General features: G+C 41.6%; 1 protein-coding gene across 3 annotated transcripts in view; it reads left to right on the forward strand.

Annotated features, from left to right (window-relative positions):
• The window catches only part of CREB5 (cAMP responsive element binding protein 5), a 230,319-nt gene that overhangs the window by 15,487 nt on the left and 193,577 nt on the right, over positions 1-21,255 (forward strand). For all 3 annotated transcript variants that reach the window (XM_086614780.1, XM_086614781.1, XM_086614782.1), the window contains one exon: positions 1,221-1,342. In XM_086614780.1, coding sequence (XP_086470906.1) covers positions 1,221-1,342 — 122 coding nt within the window. The remainder of the gene's footprint in view (positions 1-1,220; positions 1,343-21,255) is intronic.

Below are 21,255 nucleotides of genomic sequence, written 5' to 3' on the forward strand. Positions count from 1 at the left end.
TTTGTTCTTTAAAGAATGAATTTCAAACAATAGGATAGTTGTCAATGACTATGCAGAAGATTATTTTTGAAAAAGAGTGAGTTCAATCTTTCCACAGAATCAGGTACTACAAAGCAGCATGAGCTGGAATGGGGGCTCAGGAAGAAGCAGCTACCATGCAAGACAGATTTTATTTTTTTAAAAGTGTGTGTGAAGCTTGTAGGCCCATATGAACTCTCCTGTTTTTGCTAATATGATTCTGTATTGTAATTTTGGAGGGTGGATGGGGAAGCTGAGGTGGAGTAGTTAAGAACTTGCCTCAGAATGAATGGAGATGCCTCTGAGCTGACCTTTGAGGAGTCCCTGATTCTGGAGTTTGGGCTTGATTTTTCACTTCCTAGAGAAAGACTAGGCAAGGTCATCACTGAAACAACAGTCCACAGGGCAATTGAGCTTGTCCGTCTTGCAGGCTTTTGAAAAGAAGGCTGAAAACTTGTACCTTCTTGAGTCCCTCCTGTCTGGCGTTAAAGAGAATCTTATCCTTCCTGGAATTACTTCTGAGAGAGTAAAAAATTCCTAGAGATGAAGGCATGCATTAAAAATCTTTTGACTCTAAATCTCGTGGTTTATATGTATTATCAACGTTTTTAGGTATAAAATGCATAAGGATGCTGCTTTGTGGTCAAAGTTTAACATTTCATAACTTTTCTAAATGCTGTTTCACTCCTTCAGAAATTGTGTTAGAAGCAGAACTTCTGGCTGTCGCTAACTTCATGTGTTTTGCAAATTATGTGTATGTTTGAGGTGATTTTCAAGTACCCGAAGGTGTTAAGTAGCGCATATCTGCGGCCATTGCCTGCGGTGCTTCGGTGTAAATGTGCATTATCATAGGCACGGTGCCTGTTTTTGCTTGCACCTACTATGGGGGGTTTATAGGCAGTTGTAATGACCATTTGCACAGGTTAAGGATATGCACTCGTGTTATTTGCCCTTGAGAAAACCTGGCCTGTTGTCTTTCTAATCGAATGGTGACTGCTGCCTGTTTTCGGATACTGTTAGCAAGTGCTGCCTGCCTGTAGCCTCGAAATTCAGGGCTGTGTGGTTTGTTTTTAATGATGATGTATGTGGTGGGAGCAGGAAGGCATGGAGAGGTTAACCTCTATTTTCCTGGAAGACTACTTAACTGTCTCCCTCTCCTTTTAATATTAAATACCCATGATCATTTCTTGTCCTGTTCTCAGATCAGACTCCTACACCAACACGCTTTCTGAAGAACTGTGAGGAAGTGGGCCTCTTCAACGACATTGATTGCTCCCTAGAGCACGAGTTTAGAAAGGCACAAGAAGAAGAGAACAACAAAAGGGTGAGTGTGAGCACGCTGAACCCTACCTCTCCTTTTGGTTCCTTGAAATGTTAAAAGATGCTGTGTGAAAGCAGACTGAGCTCTGCTACCTGGTAGTAACCTTTTGGTTAGAAACTAGGTGGCACTATACGTTGTGACATGCTTTTTAAACTATTGAAACAGTTGACAAAAATAAAAAAACCCAAACCAACAAAAAAAGCAGCATTAAATTTCCAAAAGTGTGTAACTCTTTGCCAGGGTTTGATTCCAAGTCTCTGCTTTTAAGTACACTGTAACACAAACCACACACGTCTTGAGAGAGAGGCTTGGGAAAATTATATCATCTTTGAAGTGAGGACTGCAAACTTGCTTAAATTCATTATGGGGAAACATGGATTCTGAAGGGGCATGTTGTTAAAAAAAGTTTTGCTCTTTCCTCTGCAACACGATGGGCCCCTGGATTGATTTGTTGTCATTACTAGCTTTGTTGTGTTTCTGTATTTCTCAAAGTATTCACGTTGAAGGAGGAAACTTAAACTTGTAATACCTAGTAGATAACGTACCCCATTTCCAATTAGTATTCTTTTAGTCTTAGTATTTGTAAGCTTTGGTTGAATTATATAGGCCACTTTGTATGGGATTAAGCATACTCCTATGCCCAAAGGTTGTTAGAGTGTTTTGAGGAATCCTGAAGAGCTGTTAAAATTTTCAAGGAATTGTAAAAGAGCTTAATGCACTACAGAGGCTAGCAAGAAGTAATGCATGAAACTTTAACTTTTCAAATGAGATCCAAAGTTCTGGTTTCTTTTGAGAATGAAAACACAAGTGATGTAGGGCTTCCTACAGGAGTGTATTGCTCCCTGCAGCCCTCCGACAACCTGCCCAATGCCTCCCCTTCACAACGTTCCCTTTTGTGCCTGTTTTCCCCTCTCCCACTTCTGCAGCTCTTGGAAATTCTTGTGTAATATGTCCCCTGCTGTAGGAGTTCCCCAGTTATCAAACACTTGTTTTCTTTGGCTTAGTTCTCACAATAGTTACTCTTTCTCTAATTTGAACAGTAACCAGCACTGTAGACTAAAAGTAGAAAAAGGTGACCATGAAGCAGCTATGGTGCTAAAGCCAGAAAGCACTTCTCCTTAGCTTGCCTCAGCATTATTTTACCTTTCAGAGTGTCTGTGCCTCTGATTTCAAGGGCTTCCTTGATAGGTACTGTTTCTTATAGCTGCTGTGTTGTGTTGTTTGCATTGCCTGTCGGTGATTGCTGTCCGACTCAAAATTCATACATGTGAGGCATGTGTCTGCTGCTGGGGCTTGTGAAATCTGGAGGTAGCAGCATTTAGGGATCTTGATGTCTGCAAAGTTAAGGCCCAAGAGGGCTTTTTGGAAAAAATAGGTAAAGCTGATTGCTTAGGTGCAGAACGGGAGACAAGGCTTGTAGAAGAATATAAAGAGGGAGTCTGAGTGGTTTGGTTCTGGCTTATAGGAAGGGGAGTCTAGGAATGGTTTATTTGTGGTTTGTAAGGAAAGAGACTGGGCCAGATACAGGAGAAGAGGAGAGGGGCTGTGGTGTGGTATGCTGAGCAAGGAAAAAGAGTGTCTGAATGTGAGAGTCCAAGTTTTGGTTAATGATTGGGAAAACAGCCCAAACTAACCCTTACAGCTTTGTGTGCAGGACAAATGCTAGGAAACAGCCATGTAATGAGATAAATGTGTCTAATTTTAGATTTAATTTGTTAATACTTTGTTTCTTATGTACTTCAGAAGGGAGACTTGGCCAAAATCAAGGAGAATGTTTCTGTACATTCCTATTCTTTTGTGAATTGGAGAGTTCCGAAGTGGTTCTTTCTGTGTCTTGCTTATTTTGCAGGAGGAGATGAGGAGAAATCTACTGATGTGGACTTCTGTGCAGTTAGCCACAGATCGCAATGCTTGATGTTGCAGAGTCCATTTCAGCTCACAAGGGGTAGTTGCACGATCTGATTAAAACCTAGGCAAGGGCATCAGGTTACCTGATAATAACAGTTGTTTAACAGCCTCTGGATGTCTTATTCTGCCCTCCTCCTACCAATCTCTGCAGTTGCCGTAGGTACTCTCCAGGGAGCAGTGATGGGGGAGGAGGAAATCATTAGAAAAAAAGAAAGCAAAAGTCCCACTAGCTAGCTAACCTGTAACATTTGCTCTGTGTTTCCAATTAGTCTGCTGTATGTTCATTCTTACATTACCGACTGACTGTCAGATAGGAATCTGAAGTGGGCCCCAGTAGGGCTTTACGCAAATGCAAGAGACAAAGGCCGCGGCAGAAAGGGACTCTTCTGGCTGCAACTATCACTAACTAAATCCTCTAACAGTCTGTCCATGGAATATGATTGCAATGTATTGTTGTCCTACTGGACCTACCAATGTTTGGAAACTAAGACTAGCTGCATGGAAATCTTACTTGCGGCTCAGAAAAGTCTTCCAAAAATATTTTTTTGGTTGTGTTAATTTCTCTGGACTCTGAAATAAATAGTTCTGTTTATTTTAGCATATCACTGTGGCTTAGTGCACAGCTTGACACTGAAATCTTGTAAGAAAAAACACTTTGGTGTTGTAGTTTGTTGTGTTTTTTTCTTCCTTGAGAGTAATCATTTGAAAACTCAAAGAATAAAGTCCAATTAACTGCATTCTTCCTCCCACCTCCCCCACTTCTGAGTGGGAGACCATGGATAATCCATGAGAATTTGTTGTGATTAAGCTGGTTGTGTGGACTGGTGACATTCCAAATTATCTGCAAAGCACTGAATAAATGGTTTTAGGAATGCTGTGTGTAGTCTTTTTGGAAAGGCGGTATTGAGGGGAAAGCACTTGCATTAAAATTCTAGCTGCTTGTCCAGGAATAAGTATTTTACTATTGTTCTGCCATAGTTGCTCGTGTATAAAGTGGTAGTTGTTTCTTTTTGCTTTCCGTGCTTGATAGATCTTATGATTGTATGCTCATCTGTCAAGGAGTGTCTCTTAAAGTATCCTTGGGCTAGTCTTTGCTTGGGGACCAAGTGGACTCAGTATATAATGATGATGACCTCCAGGACCTGAACTGAAATAAGAAAAGTTAATTCATAGACGGAAACAAGATTGTCAGTTTGTTTTGGCTCCTCTGTTGCTTATACCATCAAATATTAGCTGAAAGTCTTTGCCTGAGAAAGGCCTGCTCCTTAAGTGCAAAGAATACTCTAGATCAGCAAAAAGCATATTGATAAGCATATGTGAAAAATGCTCTTTGCATCCTTTTGATGGCACTCTTCCTGACGAAAGCGTCCTACTTGTCAAATCCACCAACAAAATTTGCACAAGTAAAAGCATGCCTATACTATATATCCACTTGGAAAAGTGTAAATGTTAAAGCTCTTAGGAGCTTGAGGCAGGCAGCACTTGACAGCTCGGCCCTAGATGAAATTTGCAACCCAGATCAACAAGACAGGTAGTGCTGGCAGATCAGATGACCATCTTAGCCTACTAGCTGCAGGTTCTAGGTTTATGCTTCTCAGAGCATTAAGTATCCAAAGCAGTTGTGATGGGTTATGCTTGCAAATGCATGACCTTTGCTGCTACTGGATAGGCCCTGCTGTTGCATCTTGTATTGAGCATTAAGGTTGGGTCTGAGGGAATAAGGTCAAAGATGGGAAGAGTCAGGATCTGTTTCTGAACAACTAATTGGATGTGCTTCATTAAAATGCATCTTGTCTGACCTCTCTGCATGAAACAAGAAAGAGGGGAAAGATGCTCAGTGTAGCATGTAGAGTACATCAGGTAGTATTTAGAAATAATGAGTTGAATGTTTTCAACATAAGGGCGTTTTTAAAATCACATTCTGCTTACACTAGAATTCTTAAGGCTTATCCTGCAATTTTGAAATCTTCTAACCAGTGCTCAGTTCTGCAAAGTAACATGTAAATTGTGCAGATGAGGCAGGATAGCAGCTATTCTCAACTACTGCTTGGTTTTAATGTGGATTGTTCAGTGTCAGTTCAGGACACTCACAGCCAGTAAGTCCTCTACATGGCTTAATATTCCTCTTCTAAGTACACTATCCCACCACAGGCACCTCACTGCTAGAAAAATATCAGCAAATTGAAATAGTCCAATGAAGAAAAAAACATCCACAAACCAACCAAAAAACATAATACAGGACATTTGGTGGATGAATAGTCTCAGTCTATGGAATGATTAAAAAGTCTGAATATTCAGTTTAGTTTTGTTAAGCAAGGGATGATGCTACAGTCTGCAGATTTGAAAGGCATAATTTCATCACAGAATCATAGAATAATTTGGGTTGGAAAGGACCTTAAATATCTTGTCCAACCCCCCTACAGTGAGCAGAGACATCTTCAAGTAGATCAGGTTGCTCAGAGCCCCATCCAACCTGACCTTGAATGTTTCCAGGGATGAAGCATCTATCACCTCTCTGGGTAACCTGTTCCAGTGTTTCACCACCCCCATTGTAAAAAATTTCTTTATTACATCTAGTCCAAATCTACCCTCTTTTAGTTTAAAAACATTGCTACAGGCCCTGCTAAAAAGTTTGTCCCCGTCTTTCTTATAGGCTCCCTTTAAGTACTGAAAGGCTGCAATAATGTCTCCCCAGAGCCTTCTCTTCTCCAGGCTGAACAATCTCAACTCTCGGCCTTTCTTCATAAGAGAGGTGCTCCAGCTCTTGGATCATCTTCATGGCCCTTCTTTGGACTCACTCCAATGGGTCCATGTCTTTCCTGTGCTAAGGACTCCAGAATTGGGTGCAATGTTCCTGGTGGGGTCTTGCCAGAGTGGAGCAGAGGGTCAGAATCACCTCCCTTGAGCTGCTGGCCATGCTTTTGATGCAGACCAGGATGCGGTTGGCTTTCTGGGCTGTGAGCGCACATTGCTGGCTCATGTCCAGCTTCTCATCCACCAGTACCACCAAGTCCTTCTTGTCAAGGCTGCTCTCAATCCCTTCATCCCTCAGCCTGTATTGATACTGAGGATTGCGCTGACCCAGGTGCAGGACCTTGCACATGGCCTTGTTGAACCTCATGAGGTTCACATGGGCCTACTTCTTGAGCTTGTACAGGTCCTTCTGGATGGCATCCTATCCCTCAGGCATGTCAACTACACCACTCAACTTGATGTCATCTGCAAACTTGCTGAGGGTGCACTCGATCCCACTGTCCATGTCATTGATGAAGATGCTGAACAGTACTAGTCCCAATACAGACCCCTGAGGGACACCACTTGTCACTAATCTCCATCTGGATGCTGATCCATTGACCACTACGCCCTGGATGTGACTATTCAGCCAATTCCTCATTCAACAAACAGTCCACCCATCAAATCCATGTCTCTCCAATTTAGAGGGAAGGATGTTGTGAGGGACAATGTCAAAGGCCTTACAGGAGTCCGGATGGATGACATCCATAGCTCTTCCCTTGTCCACTGATGTAGTCGTTCTGTTGTAGAAGGCCATTAGGTTGGTCAGGCAGGTCTTACCCTTGGTGAAGTCATGCTGGTTGTCTCAAATCACCTCCCTGTCCTCTATGTGCCTTAGCATGACTTCTATGAGGATCCATTCCATGATCTTTCCAGGCACAGAGGTGAGACTGACAGGTTGGTAGTTTCCAGAGTCCTCCTTGCTACCCCTTTTTAAAAATGAGTGCAATGTTTCCCTTTTTCCAGTCACCAGGGACTTCAGCTGAGTGCCATGACTTTTCAAATATGATGGAGAGTGGCTTGGCAACTACATCAACCAATTCCCTCAGGACCTTGGGATGCATCTCGTCAGGTCCCATAGGCTTATGTATATTCAGGTTCCTCAGGTGATCACAAACCTGACCTGCTCTTACAGTGGGAGGGACTTCAGTCCCTGTCTTGTGGTCCACCCACTTGAGAGGGGTGGGAAGAGAGGTTGCCAGTGAAGACTGAGACAAAAAAGTTTGAGTACCTCAGCCTTCTCCTTGTCCGTTGTTACTAGTTTGCTAGTCTTGCTTACGAGGGGGAATACGCTTTCTTTGACCTATTTGATTTCTGTGTTCTCCTACCTTGTATGTACCAGGATAGATTTCTATCTGTAAGCATAAGAAGGTATATAAAATGTACATGTCTAGCTTATACCACTTCACCATTTCATGCTGAACTCAGTGATTCTCTGATCTCCAGAAGAGAATTCTTGCAAACGTTTTCTGAATGTCATAGCTCAGTGCTGTAGCCTATGAGTATGGAGAGGATGATCTAATTCAAGGCAAGCTAGAGATGACTTAATCCGTCTCTTGAGCAGGTGTAGTTTAGTGGAAAATTTCACTTCATTTCCACACTTTATTTAAATTTTATGCAGTGTATACCTGGCCCACAGGTTTTTCCCACTGTCTTTTGAAAAGCACACAGAAAAAACATGATGGATTTTGCTTAAGTATTTTTTAAAAGGAAGCATCTTACATTGCAACAAGGAGGTAAAAGGCAAATACCAAATCAGCAACCCTATATTTGATGCAATAAGAATGTCTAGTAAGCATGTCTCGTGTTGCAAAAACTTGGTGAGATTTGCTGCTGTTTTTCAGGGACTTGTTTTAAGTTAAGGACCAAATCAACCAAAAAGGGCCTGATCCTGTTCACTCTTGTCAATGGTGGGAGAAGCAGGCCCTGGAAGCCACGCTGCTCGTTTGCAGCAGATGCCATTTTGAAATCATCTGACTTTCCCAGTAGGATAAGGTGCAGAGCTGTGTTGGTTGAATATAATAAAACACTTAATATCTTATTTTAATCTGGTCCATCATTGCATCAAATGAGAAAGTTCACTCCTACAGGTAATTATTGACAGTAACTGAAACTAGCAATGCAGTAAATGGCACACCTTAGATGGGAAAGGGTGATATTAAAATACTACGGTGCCCATGCATGACAAGAAAAAAAAGTATGTTAATAAAATGCATTGTATAAATATTTGGGGTTTAGAGTCCTACGTTGACACATGTAGCAATGTTGGCAATGCGCTGTGTCGATGAAAGAGAAGAATAGGGATGAAGGGTTAGTTATGGTGGTTGGCTTGGCTGAGGGACTATAAATTCAACACTGTCCATTTATGAAAAACAGCTACCTTCCCAAGCCGTGCACACACCTGGCTGTTTCCCCCTCATGTGATTAATGCGCAGCATGGAGCCTTGTTTCCAGATATATATGCGTTTTTTGTCCAGTTTTCTGGTAATGCAGGACAGCAGATCTGCAGATTCATTTTCTTTTAAGCATGGTCTTGTGGGAGGTGATGCCAATGCTGCAGTGCACTGGTGCAGAAGAGCATGACTTCTGAGTGTGTGCCCTGCCTCTGCAGCAATCATGTTAGCTGCGGTCTTCCCTTGTGAATACTCTGAAACCCCAGTGGGGTCGTTGGGAAGAACAGTGTGCTGGTAGACGTTTCAGAGGCAAGTGCTCTGAAAGAACTGAATTTCACTCAGGAAGTAATACAAACCAACAAACTCATAAGCATGATCCTGAGAGCACTTTTGACTCATTGACTAACAGTCTGTACAACAGAAGAAAGCAAAGACCTATGTTCAAATGCTTACTGTTTTGATTTTTTTTAATTTATGCAATCATAAATACACATAAATACGTTCTCTTTGCGTTTGTCTAAACATGCTGTAAGAATGCCCATGTTTTATCAAGTCAAATGTCCCTCTGACAACTTATTCTCCCACTGAGATTGAGTATCTTATATGGTGGGTATATTATAGCGGATGGAAAATAAGACTAATGTTATTGGTTAGCCCTAGCTGGCAACTGGGCACCATGCAGCTGCTCAGTTACTCCTCCCCCTCAGTGGGATGGAGAGGAGAAAAAAAGATATGTAAGAGGATTGAGACAAGGACAGGGAGCAATCACTCACCGATTGTGGTCACGGGCAAAACAGACTCAACTTGGGGACAAATCAATTTACTTCATTACCAATCACATTAGAGAGGATAACAAGAAACAAAACTAGATCTTCAAAACAACCTTCCCCCCATCCCTCACTTCTTCCCGGCTCTAGCTCTTCCCTGCTAGTGGCACAAGGGGCTGGGGAATGGAGGTTGCAGGTCAGTTCATCACACATTGTTTCTGCTGCTCTTTGGTCTTCAGGGGGAGGACTCCTCACACTCCCTGTTCCAGCATGGAGTCCCTTCCCACGGAAGACAGTTCTCCACAAACTTCTCTGACATAAGTCCTTCTTGTGGGATGCAGTCATTACCTATCAGACTGTTCCAGAGCGGGCTTTCCCAGGGAGTCACAGCTTCTTCAGGTGCAGGCACCTGCTCCGGTGTGCAGTCCTCCACAGACTGCAGATGCAGCTCTGCTCTATCATTAATCTCCAGCAGTGTAGAGTCCTTTCCCAAGGGAGACAGTCCTCTGTGAACTCCTTTAGTAGCAGCCATCTGCTCCAGCATGGGGTCCTTCATGGGCTGCAGGTGGATCTCTGCTCCACTGTGTCTCTTGTGGGCAGCAGGGTGGCTGCCTGCCATCTCACCATGGGCTGCAGGAGAATCTCAGCTCCGGCATGCCTCCTCCTGATCCGTCTTCACTGACCTGGTGTCTGCAGAGTTGTTTCTCTCACATCTCATTCCTCTCTGCTGCAGCCTGACGGACCTTGGCAGTCCCGGCAGCATGAGCTTGGCCCAGCGGGCTCCCCGGGAGTGCGGGCTTTGGAGCTCTCCAAGTGGCACCATCGCAGCCACTACCACTTGAGAGGCAGTGGCCCAGTGCCGGCAGCTGCCTGCGCGGGATGCTGGAGGCCGGGCCCTCTGCCTCCCCTCTCTCTCTCAGCTGCAGGTCTTGCATGGCCCAGCTTGCTTTTTCCCTTCTTAAATATGTTATTCACAGAGGTGCTCATTAGCTCGGCCCTGGCCAGAGATGGGTTCTGCTTGGAGCAGAGGAAGCTTCTTGCAGCTCCTTACAGGGGCTATCCCTGTAGCCCCTGCCCCCCCACCGAAACTCTACCACAAAAACCCAACGCAACTAGGAATGATTTATGATAATGTAGTGCTCAAAGGACAGGGTACTGTTGTTGTAGGTATTGTAATAACTTCAAGCTGTTACTTTATCAATCAGTTAAGCTGTTGTCAAGGTGCACCTCAAAACTCTGAAGGTCAAAGTCCGAAATACTACCTCAGATTCAAAGATTTCTTTGTAGTATTTCCTGTCCTCTAAATATAACATCTGTATGTGTGAAGATGTTGGCATTTCTTCTAGGTGATGCATGAAGGTACTATAAAGATAGATTATAGCTCTGTATCAGAATTTTTCCCATGTATTACTCTGAATTTTTAGATGCATTTATTGCATCAAGTTATTGATGTGCTTTATGGGCTCACCGTTGGTTTATTACACCTCCTTTTTCTTAATAATTAACTTTTGTAACATTCCTATGAAGAAGGAAAATACTTTGTCTCTTATTTTCTGAGGAAAAACAGATTCCAGAAGATGATGTTTTCTGAAGTTCCTTTGTAGTGTGACACCAAGCTCTTGAAGGAATCATAGACGTGGAGTCAGAGTTGTAGGGAAGCTGGGTCCTCCCCGCTGTTCTGCCAAGCAAACGGCTTTCTGTCTCTTTAGATTCCTAAATATCTTTAGTAGTGTGGCCCCAAAAGATTGATAGACATCTTCAAAGGCATTTTGGTGCCTTACTCTCACTGAAATAAAGCAGGAGCGAATCAGTGAGCTACCAGAAAGAGTCTGGGCTCAAGTGACGTGCTAAAAATTGCACAGGAAGTCTGTGGCAGAGCCTCAGATTGATTCCATATCTCCTTGGTCTCTGCATAGGGCATCCAATGAACCATGTGCATTAAAGATTTATCAGCTGTTGTTCGGTGTTGCTAAAGACAGGAAGAATGCTCTTCTCCTCTCTCCAGATGGGTAGGCTTGCTGTATTTTAACTGCTTTTCTTAACTTGCGGAGCTTTCGTCGTAGACGTGGGGTGGTACATTGTATGATATATAACAATTCTGCAGTTGGCACTTTAGTCCCCTGACTTTGTGAGTCCTGTTTTGAGCGTGTATCTATGTCCACATGCTTATTCCAGGCACTTAATTACCACACCACACTGTGTTACAAAAGAGACGCTTTCTGCCTAATGGTGCAGGAAAGCTGTCAAGACAACAGAGTTCTTAACATGACCTTGCAAAAGTATTCAGAGGAATAGGCTTTAACTTAGGTTCATTGCTGCCTTTACAACATCTTATCTTCTGCTGGCAGGCAGGCCTGTTTTATCTTCTTCTGTAGCACTGGGCTGTGTTTGAATGGATTTATGGATTTAGATCCTCGTACTCTGAGAGAAGACCTGAATGTTTTTCCAGCAGTAAGTGCCTGTATCATGCAGAAAGGCAGTTCTTGAGGGCATACGTTTTTGATTGAGCTAGACCTCCCTAACCATAATCCTTCCATGTTCTTCTGAATTCCAGCTGATGAATCATCCTGCAGAGCTCAGTCAGGACAGTCCACTTTCCTTCTGCTTCTTATTGTCTCTGTCCCAAAGAAGTTGAGTCACCCTCTTGTAATGTTTGGGTTTTTGTTGTGTTTTGTATATTTTGGCTGCCCTCGAAAAAAAGGAGGCCTGCCTGATTTCACTCTGACATTTCTTTCACAACAACATGACATAGTTGCGCGTTTTGCCTTGGTCTTCCTATGAATGTTTTTAATGGCACAGCTTTCTTGTTCCCAGTTCAGATTTCAGCAGCATGGACCGGACGGCACATGATGAAGGGATAAAGCTTCCCTGTAGTGGCATTTTTATAAGTCTATCTCTTAGGTAAAGCCCCTAAATCTTGGCAATCTCTTTAGAGTGTATGCTCTGCTATTAAACACAAGCTCTTTGCTCCCCAGGGTGGACTGCAGTCTATATGGTTGGGTAGGTAATAAGATACTGCTGATATATTTCAGAGCAAGGTGCACTTTTACTTTATTTATGAAGATAGACATGCTGGTCGAGGGTTTAATCACAGCTGATAAATCATTTTAGGAAAGCCTATTAGAACCATATGCTGATTCTTTGTATTAATATGGTGTGTCTGTTTCTAGGCTAATAAGGCAGAGCCTCTTCTCCCTCCCCCTTCCCCCAGCCTGGTGCGTGAACTATTTATCTGTTTAAATGATATCGCTTGCCTGGGGGCATTTCCTTCTTGAAGAGGTATCGTTAATAAAGCAAGGTGAACAGAGGAGAGAGGGATTCTCGCTCTCTGGAGCGAGTGAAACTGCATATTTTTGGTCACCTTTGTTGAGGCGGAATTGCAGAGCAAAGGTCCAAAGCTGAGATGCGGAAATCTGTCGGTTGAAGACTGGAGAACCATGGCATGGCCTTCCTGCAGCGTAAGGTTGTCATTTTGGCCCAGGTGGTTACAATCCTGGAGCCCGAGAGCAGCGAGGGGGTGGGCACGCTGACATTTCGGTTACCTCACCTTTCCCTCGCTTGGAGAAGGCTGCTGCGGGAACAGGTTCCACGGCCATCTAATGAGATCCACATTGGTGAAGTTATTCCATGCCAAGTCCTATTTATCATTAATTGGTGGGTTCGCTTGCAGATCTTTCCCATTATTTGCTGATTATACCCCTAGACGTTTTATTATCTTGCCAAAATTAAAATGCTAATAATTTCTTGATTTATTGTTTGTTTATAGCTCTGTCTACTGCCTAAGTGGATGTAGTTAGAAGATTTCAAAACAGCAACAGCTCTTCTGCTGACTGGGTTTCTTTCACGTTTTGCACATGGCAGTCGTCTATTTATAAACCTCCGTAGGGACTCCTAAACCTTTGCAGTTGGGTTCCTCCCACCACTTCAGCTCCTTTTTTCCCTTGCTCCCCCAAGGCAAGTCGGTTTTTTTTTTTTTGTGGCATAAAGACAATGATGGTGATTGTTATGTGGAGAAAACGTCCACAAGCTATGAACCATGGGTAAGGATTTTTAATTTGTACCTCAAGCAAAATAAATTGGAAATTAGAGACATCCAGGAGAGTAAGGATATTTTCACCATAAGGCAGGAGATCCTGATCTGAGTTGCTAGTATTCTTTAGTCTTACAAAATGTGAAACCGAAAAACTGAAAACTCTCTTTACACCAGTTGTGTGCGCTCTGTGGCATGACCTGTTTCCAGCACTGTATGAAATTACTGTATTTCTAAAAGCCCCCAAACTTGACTGTTAAATCTGAAGTACTTCAGAGTAACAAAAGGAATAGCGGAGAAGAGAATAGAAGCCAGAACAACTGAGCACATGCCATGTCAGTTAATGAATGCTGTAGTTGGATGCATAGCCTCATACATCGCTGGGGCAGTTCCATTGACTTTAGTGGAATTTACATTTTTAGCCTATTATAACTAGGCAAAGATCTGAAAGGAGAAAAGCCTTTACTCAGAGACTATAAAAAAAAAACCTGTGGTCATGAAGTGAAGTATCTGGGTGCTTGTCGATGTCCTGATAATATGTGAAAATAGGACCTTTAAAAAACCATACTGGGGCACAAACAATAAAGTACCTTTTAACTGTTTCCTTATTCTAGTTTCTCTCTCACATGCTTCTCTACAGAAGTTGCCAAGTCCACTCTTATCAAGTAAACGTCGGCTTGCTTTCTTCTCTGAAATGTGAGTAAACTGTGTGTGGCTCGGTCTGGTCCCTGGGAAGGGAACAGACATCGGTTCACCATGTGAATGTACATGTCAAAGTGCAGCTCTGCCAGCCAGTCTGGGGCTGGGTGGGGAGAATGAACTCAGTGTTACAAACCGTCCCTTTTGAATTTCTACAACCTATTAGTCACAGCAAGCTGCCCTTATTGATTTTGGTAAGAGAGGTCACTTTTAATCCTCTAAAGTGGAGAGAGCTGCATGCACTCTCCATAGCATGACATTAAAATTGACACAGCTCTGCATCAGTTCTATGAAAATGCCCTAAACCTAGATGGATTATTGCCTTGCCTTTCAATGGATACAAGCTGCTAACCAGAGCACGCTAGCCTGTATTAGGTGTAAAAGCTTTGAAATACTTGATAAGGAAAGTACAACCCAAAAAAGCTAGAAATATGTGAGCATGCTGAAGCTGCACCTGCAAAAATAGGCCGTTAGTCTTAAGGAACTTTGTATTCTCTATTTTAAAAATTAAAAAGTCAACACGGACGAGTTGAGATTATCATATAAAAGGACAAACAAAAGCTGACCTTACTCTATGATTGTCAGGAAAGCTTTGTTCTGGCTGATGGCCCTTGCTAGTTTTGTTTATGTTCTTTAGAGAACTAAATCTTTGAATACAATTAGAATAGTCTGACTCGAATCTTAAGTGTGCCTCAAAATAAACAGCAGAGGTGAACTCTCAGCAGTTTTCTTTTCATCTTTGTTATCCTTGCCCTGACCCATTTTTCCTGCCTAATGATCATTTGTGGCGTACTATTATTAAGGGAAATCTACTTGATGGAAGAATGTACTTAATGGGGATAGGAAAATCGTTGTGAGCTTGGAGAAGGTTGTGGGTTTTTTTTCTTTCTTTTTTTTTTTTTTTCCTTTGGAATTCCGGAAAACGACTACTGCCTTTTGATTTTATGCTAGATTTTATTTGGAAATTTGTTTTCTGAAGGTGTTGCTGATTTTTCTGTGAGTATCAGTAAAAATGTGCAGTGTAATGTTTAGGGAAATTTGTCAGCTTGTCATGTAAGCCTTGTGTTCTCCTTTTCATTAGTCGTAGCTTGCTCCAGTATTTCTTATTAAAAATTAGAAATTTCCTTTCTAAATAAAAGACATCTGCAAAAGGAACTGCAGTAAAAAAAGCACTAAGGCACAATGTTAAATTCTAAGGTGTGTAGCCTGTAAGTGTAATGTGCGTGACGATGGAGGTGCTTGACTTCCACCTTTCAGTAAGCTAAAAGTACTCTGCAGTTGTTAGTTGAATGGGTCTCACCTTCTTCTCAACAGAGATTAAAGTTATGTGTGTGTCTGTGTAGGCAGTGTGGCTTCCCCTCCTGTTAAGAGAGATTTGCTCTTCCTCCTCTTCCTCCCTCACCTGAGGTGGGGGATGGTATTTTCTCCCTGTTTATAGACTTATCAAGGCACAGGGAAATTGAAAGGTGGCACAGAAAGAAGCTGGCTTTTGGCTTCACCACTCTCAGTAAGAAATGGTGCAGTAGTGGCTCCTGGAAGAAAAGATCAAAGCTGCCCAATCTGCAGATTGTGTGTCCTTCTGTCTGGCAGTTTATTTTTGCCCCAGTACTACTTTTTCTTTCCCTATCAACGGAAAAAGAAAAATATGTTGCCAGTCCCTCCTTTGTGTTGGAAGAGTCCTCCCTGATGTCTGAACGCTGGGTAGTGAGGAGAGAAAGGACATGATGGGAAGGAAAGTATGGGCTGATGAAGGGAAGGCTGATGAAGAAAGGAAGAAAAGTACCTTTCACTTTTACTTGCATAAAAGACTTATTCCTATCCTAGGTCAGACTTGGTGGGGAAAATGGAAAGGAACATTCACATGGAAGAAGAGGAAAAGCAATGTTAATCAGCTGTGGAGAAAACTGAGGTGTACCATGAGACTGTACAAGGGAAAAAGAAAGATGAAAGAAAGAAAGAACAGCACTCGTACGAGGCAGAGAACTGGGGTATTAAAATATTCCGTGATGTACTTGTTAGCAGAATTGGATGAGCAGAGGTAGAGTGTGAAAAGCATAATTTCCTTTTCTCTCCCCACTTGCCGTCCCCAGGAAAAAAAGAAAGAAAAAAAAGAAAAAAAATAAAGAAAGAAACTTCGCTTCAAGGAAATTGAGTTAGTTTCTCCACTTAATGTTGAATTGAGATGTCAAGGGATGTGACTGTATAAGAGAAGAGGAGACCTGGAGATGCTCAGTTGATGTTGGATATTTGAATAGTTTTTCCCTGAAAAAGAGGAAGGGAGAGTCAGCCTGGACACTCTAGTTTCTGCTTCCAGTGGCCTTCATAAAATATTCTTTTTCTCATCACGCTCCTGTCATATCTGTGAGATCTATGTGTATGTTACTTGGGATGTATAGATCCATGTGAGGCCTGTTTCTCTAATGACGAGTAGTTACCACAGTTCTCTCCCATTTATGCTTCCCCCCCACCCCCCCCCCCCCCGCCCTGGTACAGTAAACTCATGCAAGTGTAAATGCCAACATATATGTTTCAGTAAAGCCAGCAAAGCTATTAAGTGTATTACACCTCTGCACATAAGTTCTTATTTTGTGGATTATTGTTTGGCTGGAATCTTTCTCAGGTACAGTTCTCTTATCCCAATTTCTTTTCTTTGCTTCATCCATGTCAGCCAGTTAAATGTGTATATAACTGATTTTTCTGAAATGGGGCCAAATTCTGTATACTTCAATAGCTCTTAAACATGTGGTTTACTTCAAGCATACGTGTAGGGGTTTGCTGACTAGAGATAGTTTGCTGAATCAGGACTTCCCAACACTCAGATTTTAAATTGCAAACAATCCTCTATTTCAATGTATTTTAACTATGCCTCCCAAGGACTATAGGTAACTGTTGTTACTTGAGTCCTGCAGGTAAAGAAAGTTGTAGTTGGTTGAACAGCAATTTAAGGGTAAAACCAATTTCTTTCTGATACCCTGCTGTGACAACTATTTTTTTACTTCCTCCTAATAAGTAACTTAATTATGTTACGTGAAAGGGAATAATGATTGGAATTTCAAGTTACAATTAAAAACTTATTTTTTCTGAAGGAATAAAAAAGATCCGCTACTTTAAAAAAAAAATTAATTTGTTATAGCTTTTTTTTTCTCTCCACCCCCACCCCCCAATATTTCTGTAACTTTCTAACAAAAAGTGGTACTAAGATGGTAGTATATGTATGCCAGTATTGACCAAATAAACATGAGACATCTATCTAGCCTTCTTGAGAAAGTACTTTTAAAGAACAATAGAAGTGGAAGAAAAAAAAACCCCCTCAAACCAAAAAAAGCCACAACCCCCCCAAAAAAACCTACCAACCCCTCCTGCTCTCAGAAAAAAAAAAAAAAAAAAGAAAAGAAAGAAACAAAAATCTAGTTGCCTTTCTCATTCACTTGCATCCTTCTGTGTGCAGGGATAAATGGGGTAGGACTGCCTGCCCCATGTTGTTTTGGTTTTCTCCATCCTGGATCACAGGTAGGGTGGGGTGGAAAGTAGGTTCCACAGAGCAAATTCATCTGTTGGAAGGTTCAGGCAAGGGGAAATCAGCAGTGAGGGAAATGTGCCTTTCAAAATACTTCTTAATATGTTATTAGTGATGGAGTGCTCAAATTGCCTTCTTCATGACAGTGAAGAAAAAAAAAAACATGTTTTACTGTTGTAGTTGATATACTTAATACAATGTTTTAAAACAAAGTGCTCTTCCCTTCTTTTTATCTAAGGTGGTAAGACTTCAAAATATAATTGGGCTTTCCCCTTCTTGTCTTACTACTTTTCAATATTTGCTTCCTCACATTCCATCTTCAAACCAGCTAATCTGTATCCCCTTCTTCTTGAATTGCCTTATCCTGACAACATAGCAGTGAAAAGAGCCGAGACTGCAGGACTTCTAACAATGCCGGAGGGCCCCAGGAATAGGAATGCCCTGAAAAAAATGTGCTCCCATCCAGCTGCCCTTCATATTGTTGTCTCCCTATCCAATTTACTAGAGAATTTCCCACTGGCTCTTGGCTCATTCCCAAATGAGAATGTAATCTTTTAAAGATTACACTGCATAATGGAGGGACAAGGAGCTCTTTATTAACTGGGATGGGGAGTCACTTGCTATTAGGCGAGAGAGAGGGATGGGCTGTAGCAGTGTTTTGTGAGCTCTACTTTCTGCCCCTTCTTGTCTCCTCAGCGATGGGACGGCAGGTTGGGAGTGGGGAACCACTGCAGCTGCACTGTAGCTAAAGAAGTAATTGAATGTAGGTTATGATTATGGCAATTACTTTTATAACGTGAAGGATTATACCGTAACTATTATATTGCCAACAAGATTAAATTACTAACCTAGTATCACAGCATGTCTTCCAAGAAAATAAAAAAAAAAATCTCCACTTGTTCCAGAGTTGATGCATTCAGAGAGTATTAATACAGTGTGAAAGAGCTGAGCAGCTAAGGAACCTAATGTGCTGTCTGTACAGATACTGTCTGGTTCAGATCCCTGTCACTTCGACTTCCATGAGCTGTGCCAGCTAGACACTCTCACCCCTTTTGGGATGTAAGGCAATGTGGTACTCTGGTAATTTTAAATGCTCCTTCTCTCTCCTGTCAAGCAGATAAGCTTCTGCCAGAAATAGTTAATAAAGAGATAACCAGAAGTTACAGTTGCAATGGGGAAATTTAAAAAACTTCACAAAGGGACCAGATTTGCTCATGTAAACCCATTGAACTGATTGGAAATCTTAAGCTTCAAAATATTTTCATGCTGCGCTCTCCTTTTACTAGAACTTTTGAAAACATTGCTTCACACAGAGGATATATGTATGTAAAACAAGGTAATCTTAGGTCACCTCTAGTATGAGGTGAGTTTTGCTGAAGTTGTTGGGAGTCTGCAGTGTGCTTTTGCCTGTGTGCATAGCAAGGTCATTGACGAGACTTTGTTGTATAGATAGTATAGATATAGCCTTGTATAGACTGCTCATGATAGCAGTATAAGCTAAGTTAATTATGTAGGAAGAGCAGTTTTCTTTTGTTCATCAGCTGGAAAATGAGTAGAAAATTAGATTTTGGAGGCTTCAGAAATACATCATGTGTTGATCATTACCAGCAAATTAACTGGCTTCATGGAAAAGCCAATCCTCTGATTCTGAAGAGAAATGTAAGTGAACAATATAATTCTATAAATATTTTTATTAATTGTTTATATGCTATGTGCTGAATGATATCTTAAGCAGTTGATTTTGTTTTGGTTGCATGCACATTTAAGTCTTACACTGTTGTGCCTTATGAAAATACCTGTTTGTCACACAAAGCTATTTGATACATTTGGAAAGACCGGACATGCATTTGTAGATCAAACTTTTCTTCCTTTTCTTTTCTAGTGAAGGACTGGAGTTATAGATAGCAAATTGAAGTCAAACAGGAACATATTACTGTTGTTTCTAGCAGGATAAGCAACCTCTGAATGGCAGGCTATACCTTATTTTATTATTTTTCTTCTGTTCTTCTGAGTCTTTAGTGTACTGAAAAAGAAGCAAATCTAATTTCATGGTGAATCCTTCTGTCTTGTAGGTTGCAGATCTGACCAGTGCCACATACAAGCTGTGTGCTTCCATGACACAGACTCTTTGCTTTTTGACCTTACTATTCATTTGAGCTTGAAAGAGTCACCTTAGGCAATAGGTGTTCTCGGTTACCTTCTAGAATTGAGAGCACTGGGCATTGTTAAGAAGTTGGTATTGAAAGTTGGTTTCATAATTTCCTTGCGGTGTCTAACTAGGCTTACAAGGTTATACTTCTATTTTCTAACTGCAAAGTGTCTTCTTGCCTGGTGAAGGTATTGCCTTTCTATTCCCTTCTTTGGCTTATATCACTTTCAGACATTGCCTCTACATTCCCAGTGAAACATCCTGTATTAATCTTCTTCAAGGGCTCTGTAAGTTTGTCCCTGGTGCATTAGATCCTGACTGGTAGGAACAGTTGCACAAGTATCCACTTGTTTCCTTATGTCTCTTATGCCCAGGCATCTTGTTAAGTCTTTGGTTGCTGCTTGCTTTTGGAAAGAAGGTGAAGAGCCAGAGGTCAGTATGGGTTAATGGCACATCTGCCAGTAGATTGCAAAACGCTGGATCCTCATAGTGACATATGAGTCCATCAGGCAAGTGTTACCTTTCACAGACTCTGTGGAGGGAATCATAGCCCATGGAAAGGGGCTGACCAGACTCTCGAGGGCCATACCTTGAGCTGTCACAGGAGTTTCATCAGTTCTTGCTGTTCGTCAGCTTTCCTGACCTCTGTGCAACATGTGCTTAAGCACCTTCTTAAAACCCAGCCTGTGGCTCACAGGGCATTAGCTGCAGGCGATAGCGCAAGGCGTTCTGTGGGAAATTGTAAAGTCAGTGATACAGATTTGTGTGCACTTCTCTGTGTGCCCTCTCACTGTTAATAGGTAATAAACCACTAAAATTTCAGTGTGATCATTTTTTTGTGTGTTTGTTTTTTTTTTTTGTGTGTGTGTGTGACTCTGTGTTTAACTGACATAAAGGCATAGGTGTAAAATTTTTGAAGTTATATAAGTAGTACTGTAATACCATCTAGAGATGCTGGTATGTTCAGAAGGTCTTGCAGTAAAGTTTTGGCGGTTTTCTTAAGGGTGTTGATCCTAGAGCATAAACTAGATTGAAAATATATTTTTTCTTTCTTTCTTTGTTAAAAACATGCCAGTGGAATTATTTTTAGAGCCAATGGGAAATTTCTGTAAGACCTTCTCATAAGCCACGTTTTTCAGTTTTTCTTGTTTTCCTGCTGACCTGTAACTTTGCTAACTGTCTTTTTAACACTTTAAAAACTTTCTGCATTTTTATGTCAGTTTCTATGTCAGTTGATGTTGAAATCAGTTTCAAAACCACAACCAGAACTTTTATTTACCGAAAAATTTAGCTTTCAGTTTAGCCTGGCTGGACACAACACATCTGAGTTAAAGCAGCCAAACAAATTGGCTTCTTTTCATCTCCTCTGACATGCGACTGGCCATGCGAATACTCTTAGCTTTGCCCTAAATATTATGGATGGAGAGAAGCATGTAAAGGTCATTACTGTGGTTTACTTGATGTACAGTAGTTTATTATAAACTACTGTGACTCAACTGTTTTTGATACTCTGTTTATCATATCTCAACTTAAAGATGTTAGGGAAGCTTCTGATTTTTCCAGCAGTTAGAAAAGCCACATCTCATGAGGTTTTTTTCATGATATAATATGGACTGTAAACTGCTTGCATACTGTTTGCTACATGTCTGTAGAAGACCAA

The sequence above is a fragment of the Tauraco erythrolophus genome, chromosome 7 (genome assembly GCF_009769465.1).
Source record: "Tauraco erythrolophus isolate bTauEry1 chromosome 7, bTauEry1.pri, whole genome shotgun sequence".
NCBI lineage: Eukaryota > Metazoa > Chordata > Aves > Musophagiformes > Musophagidae > Tauraco > Tauraco erythrolophus.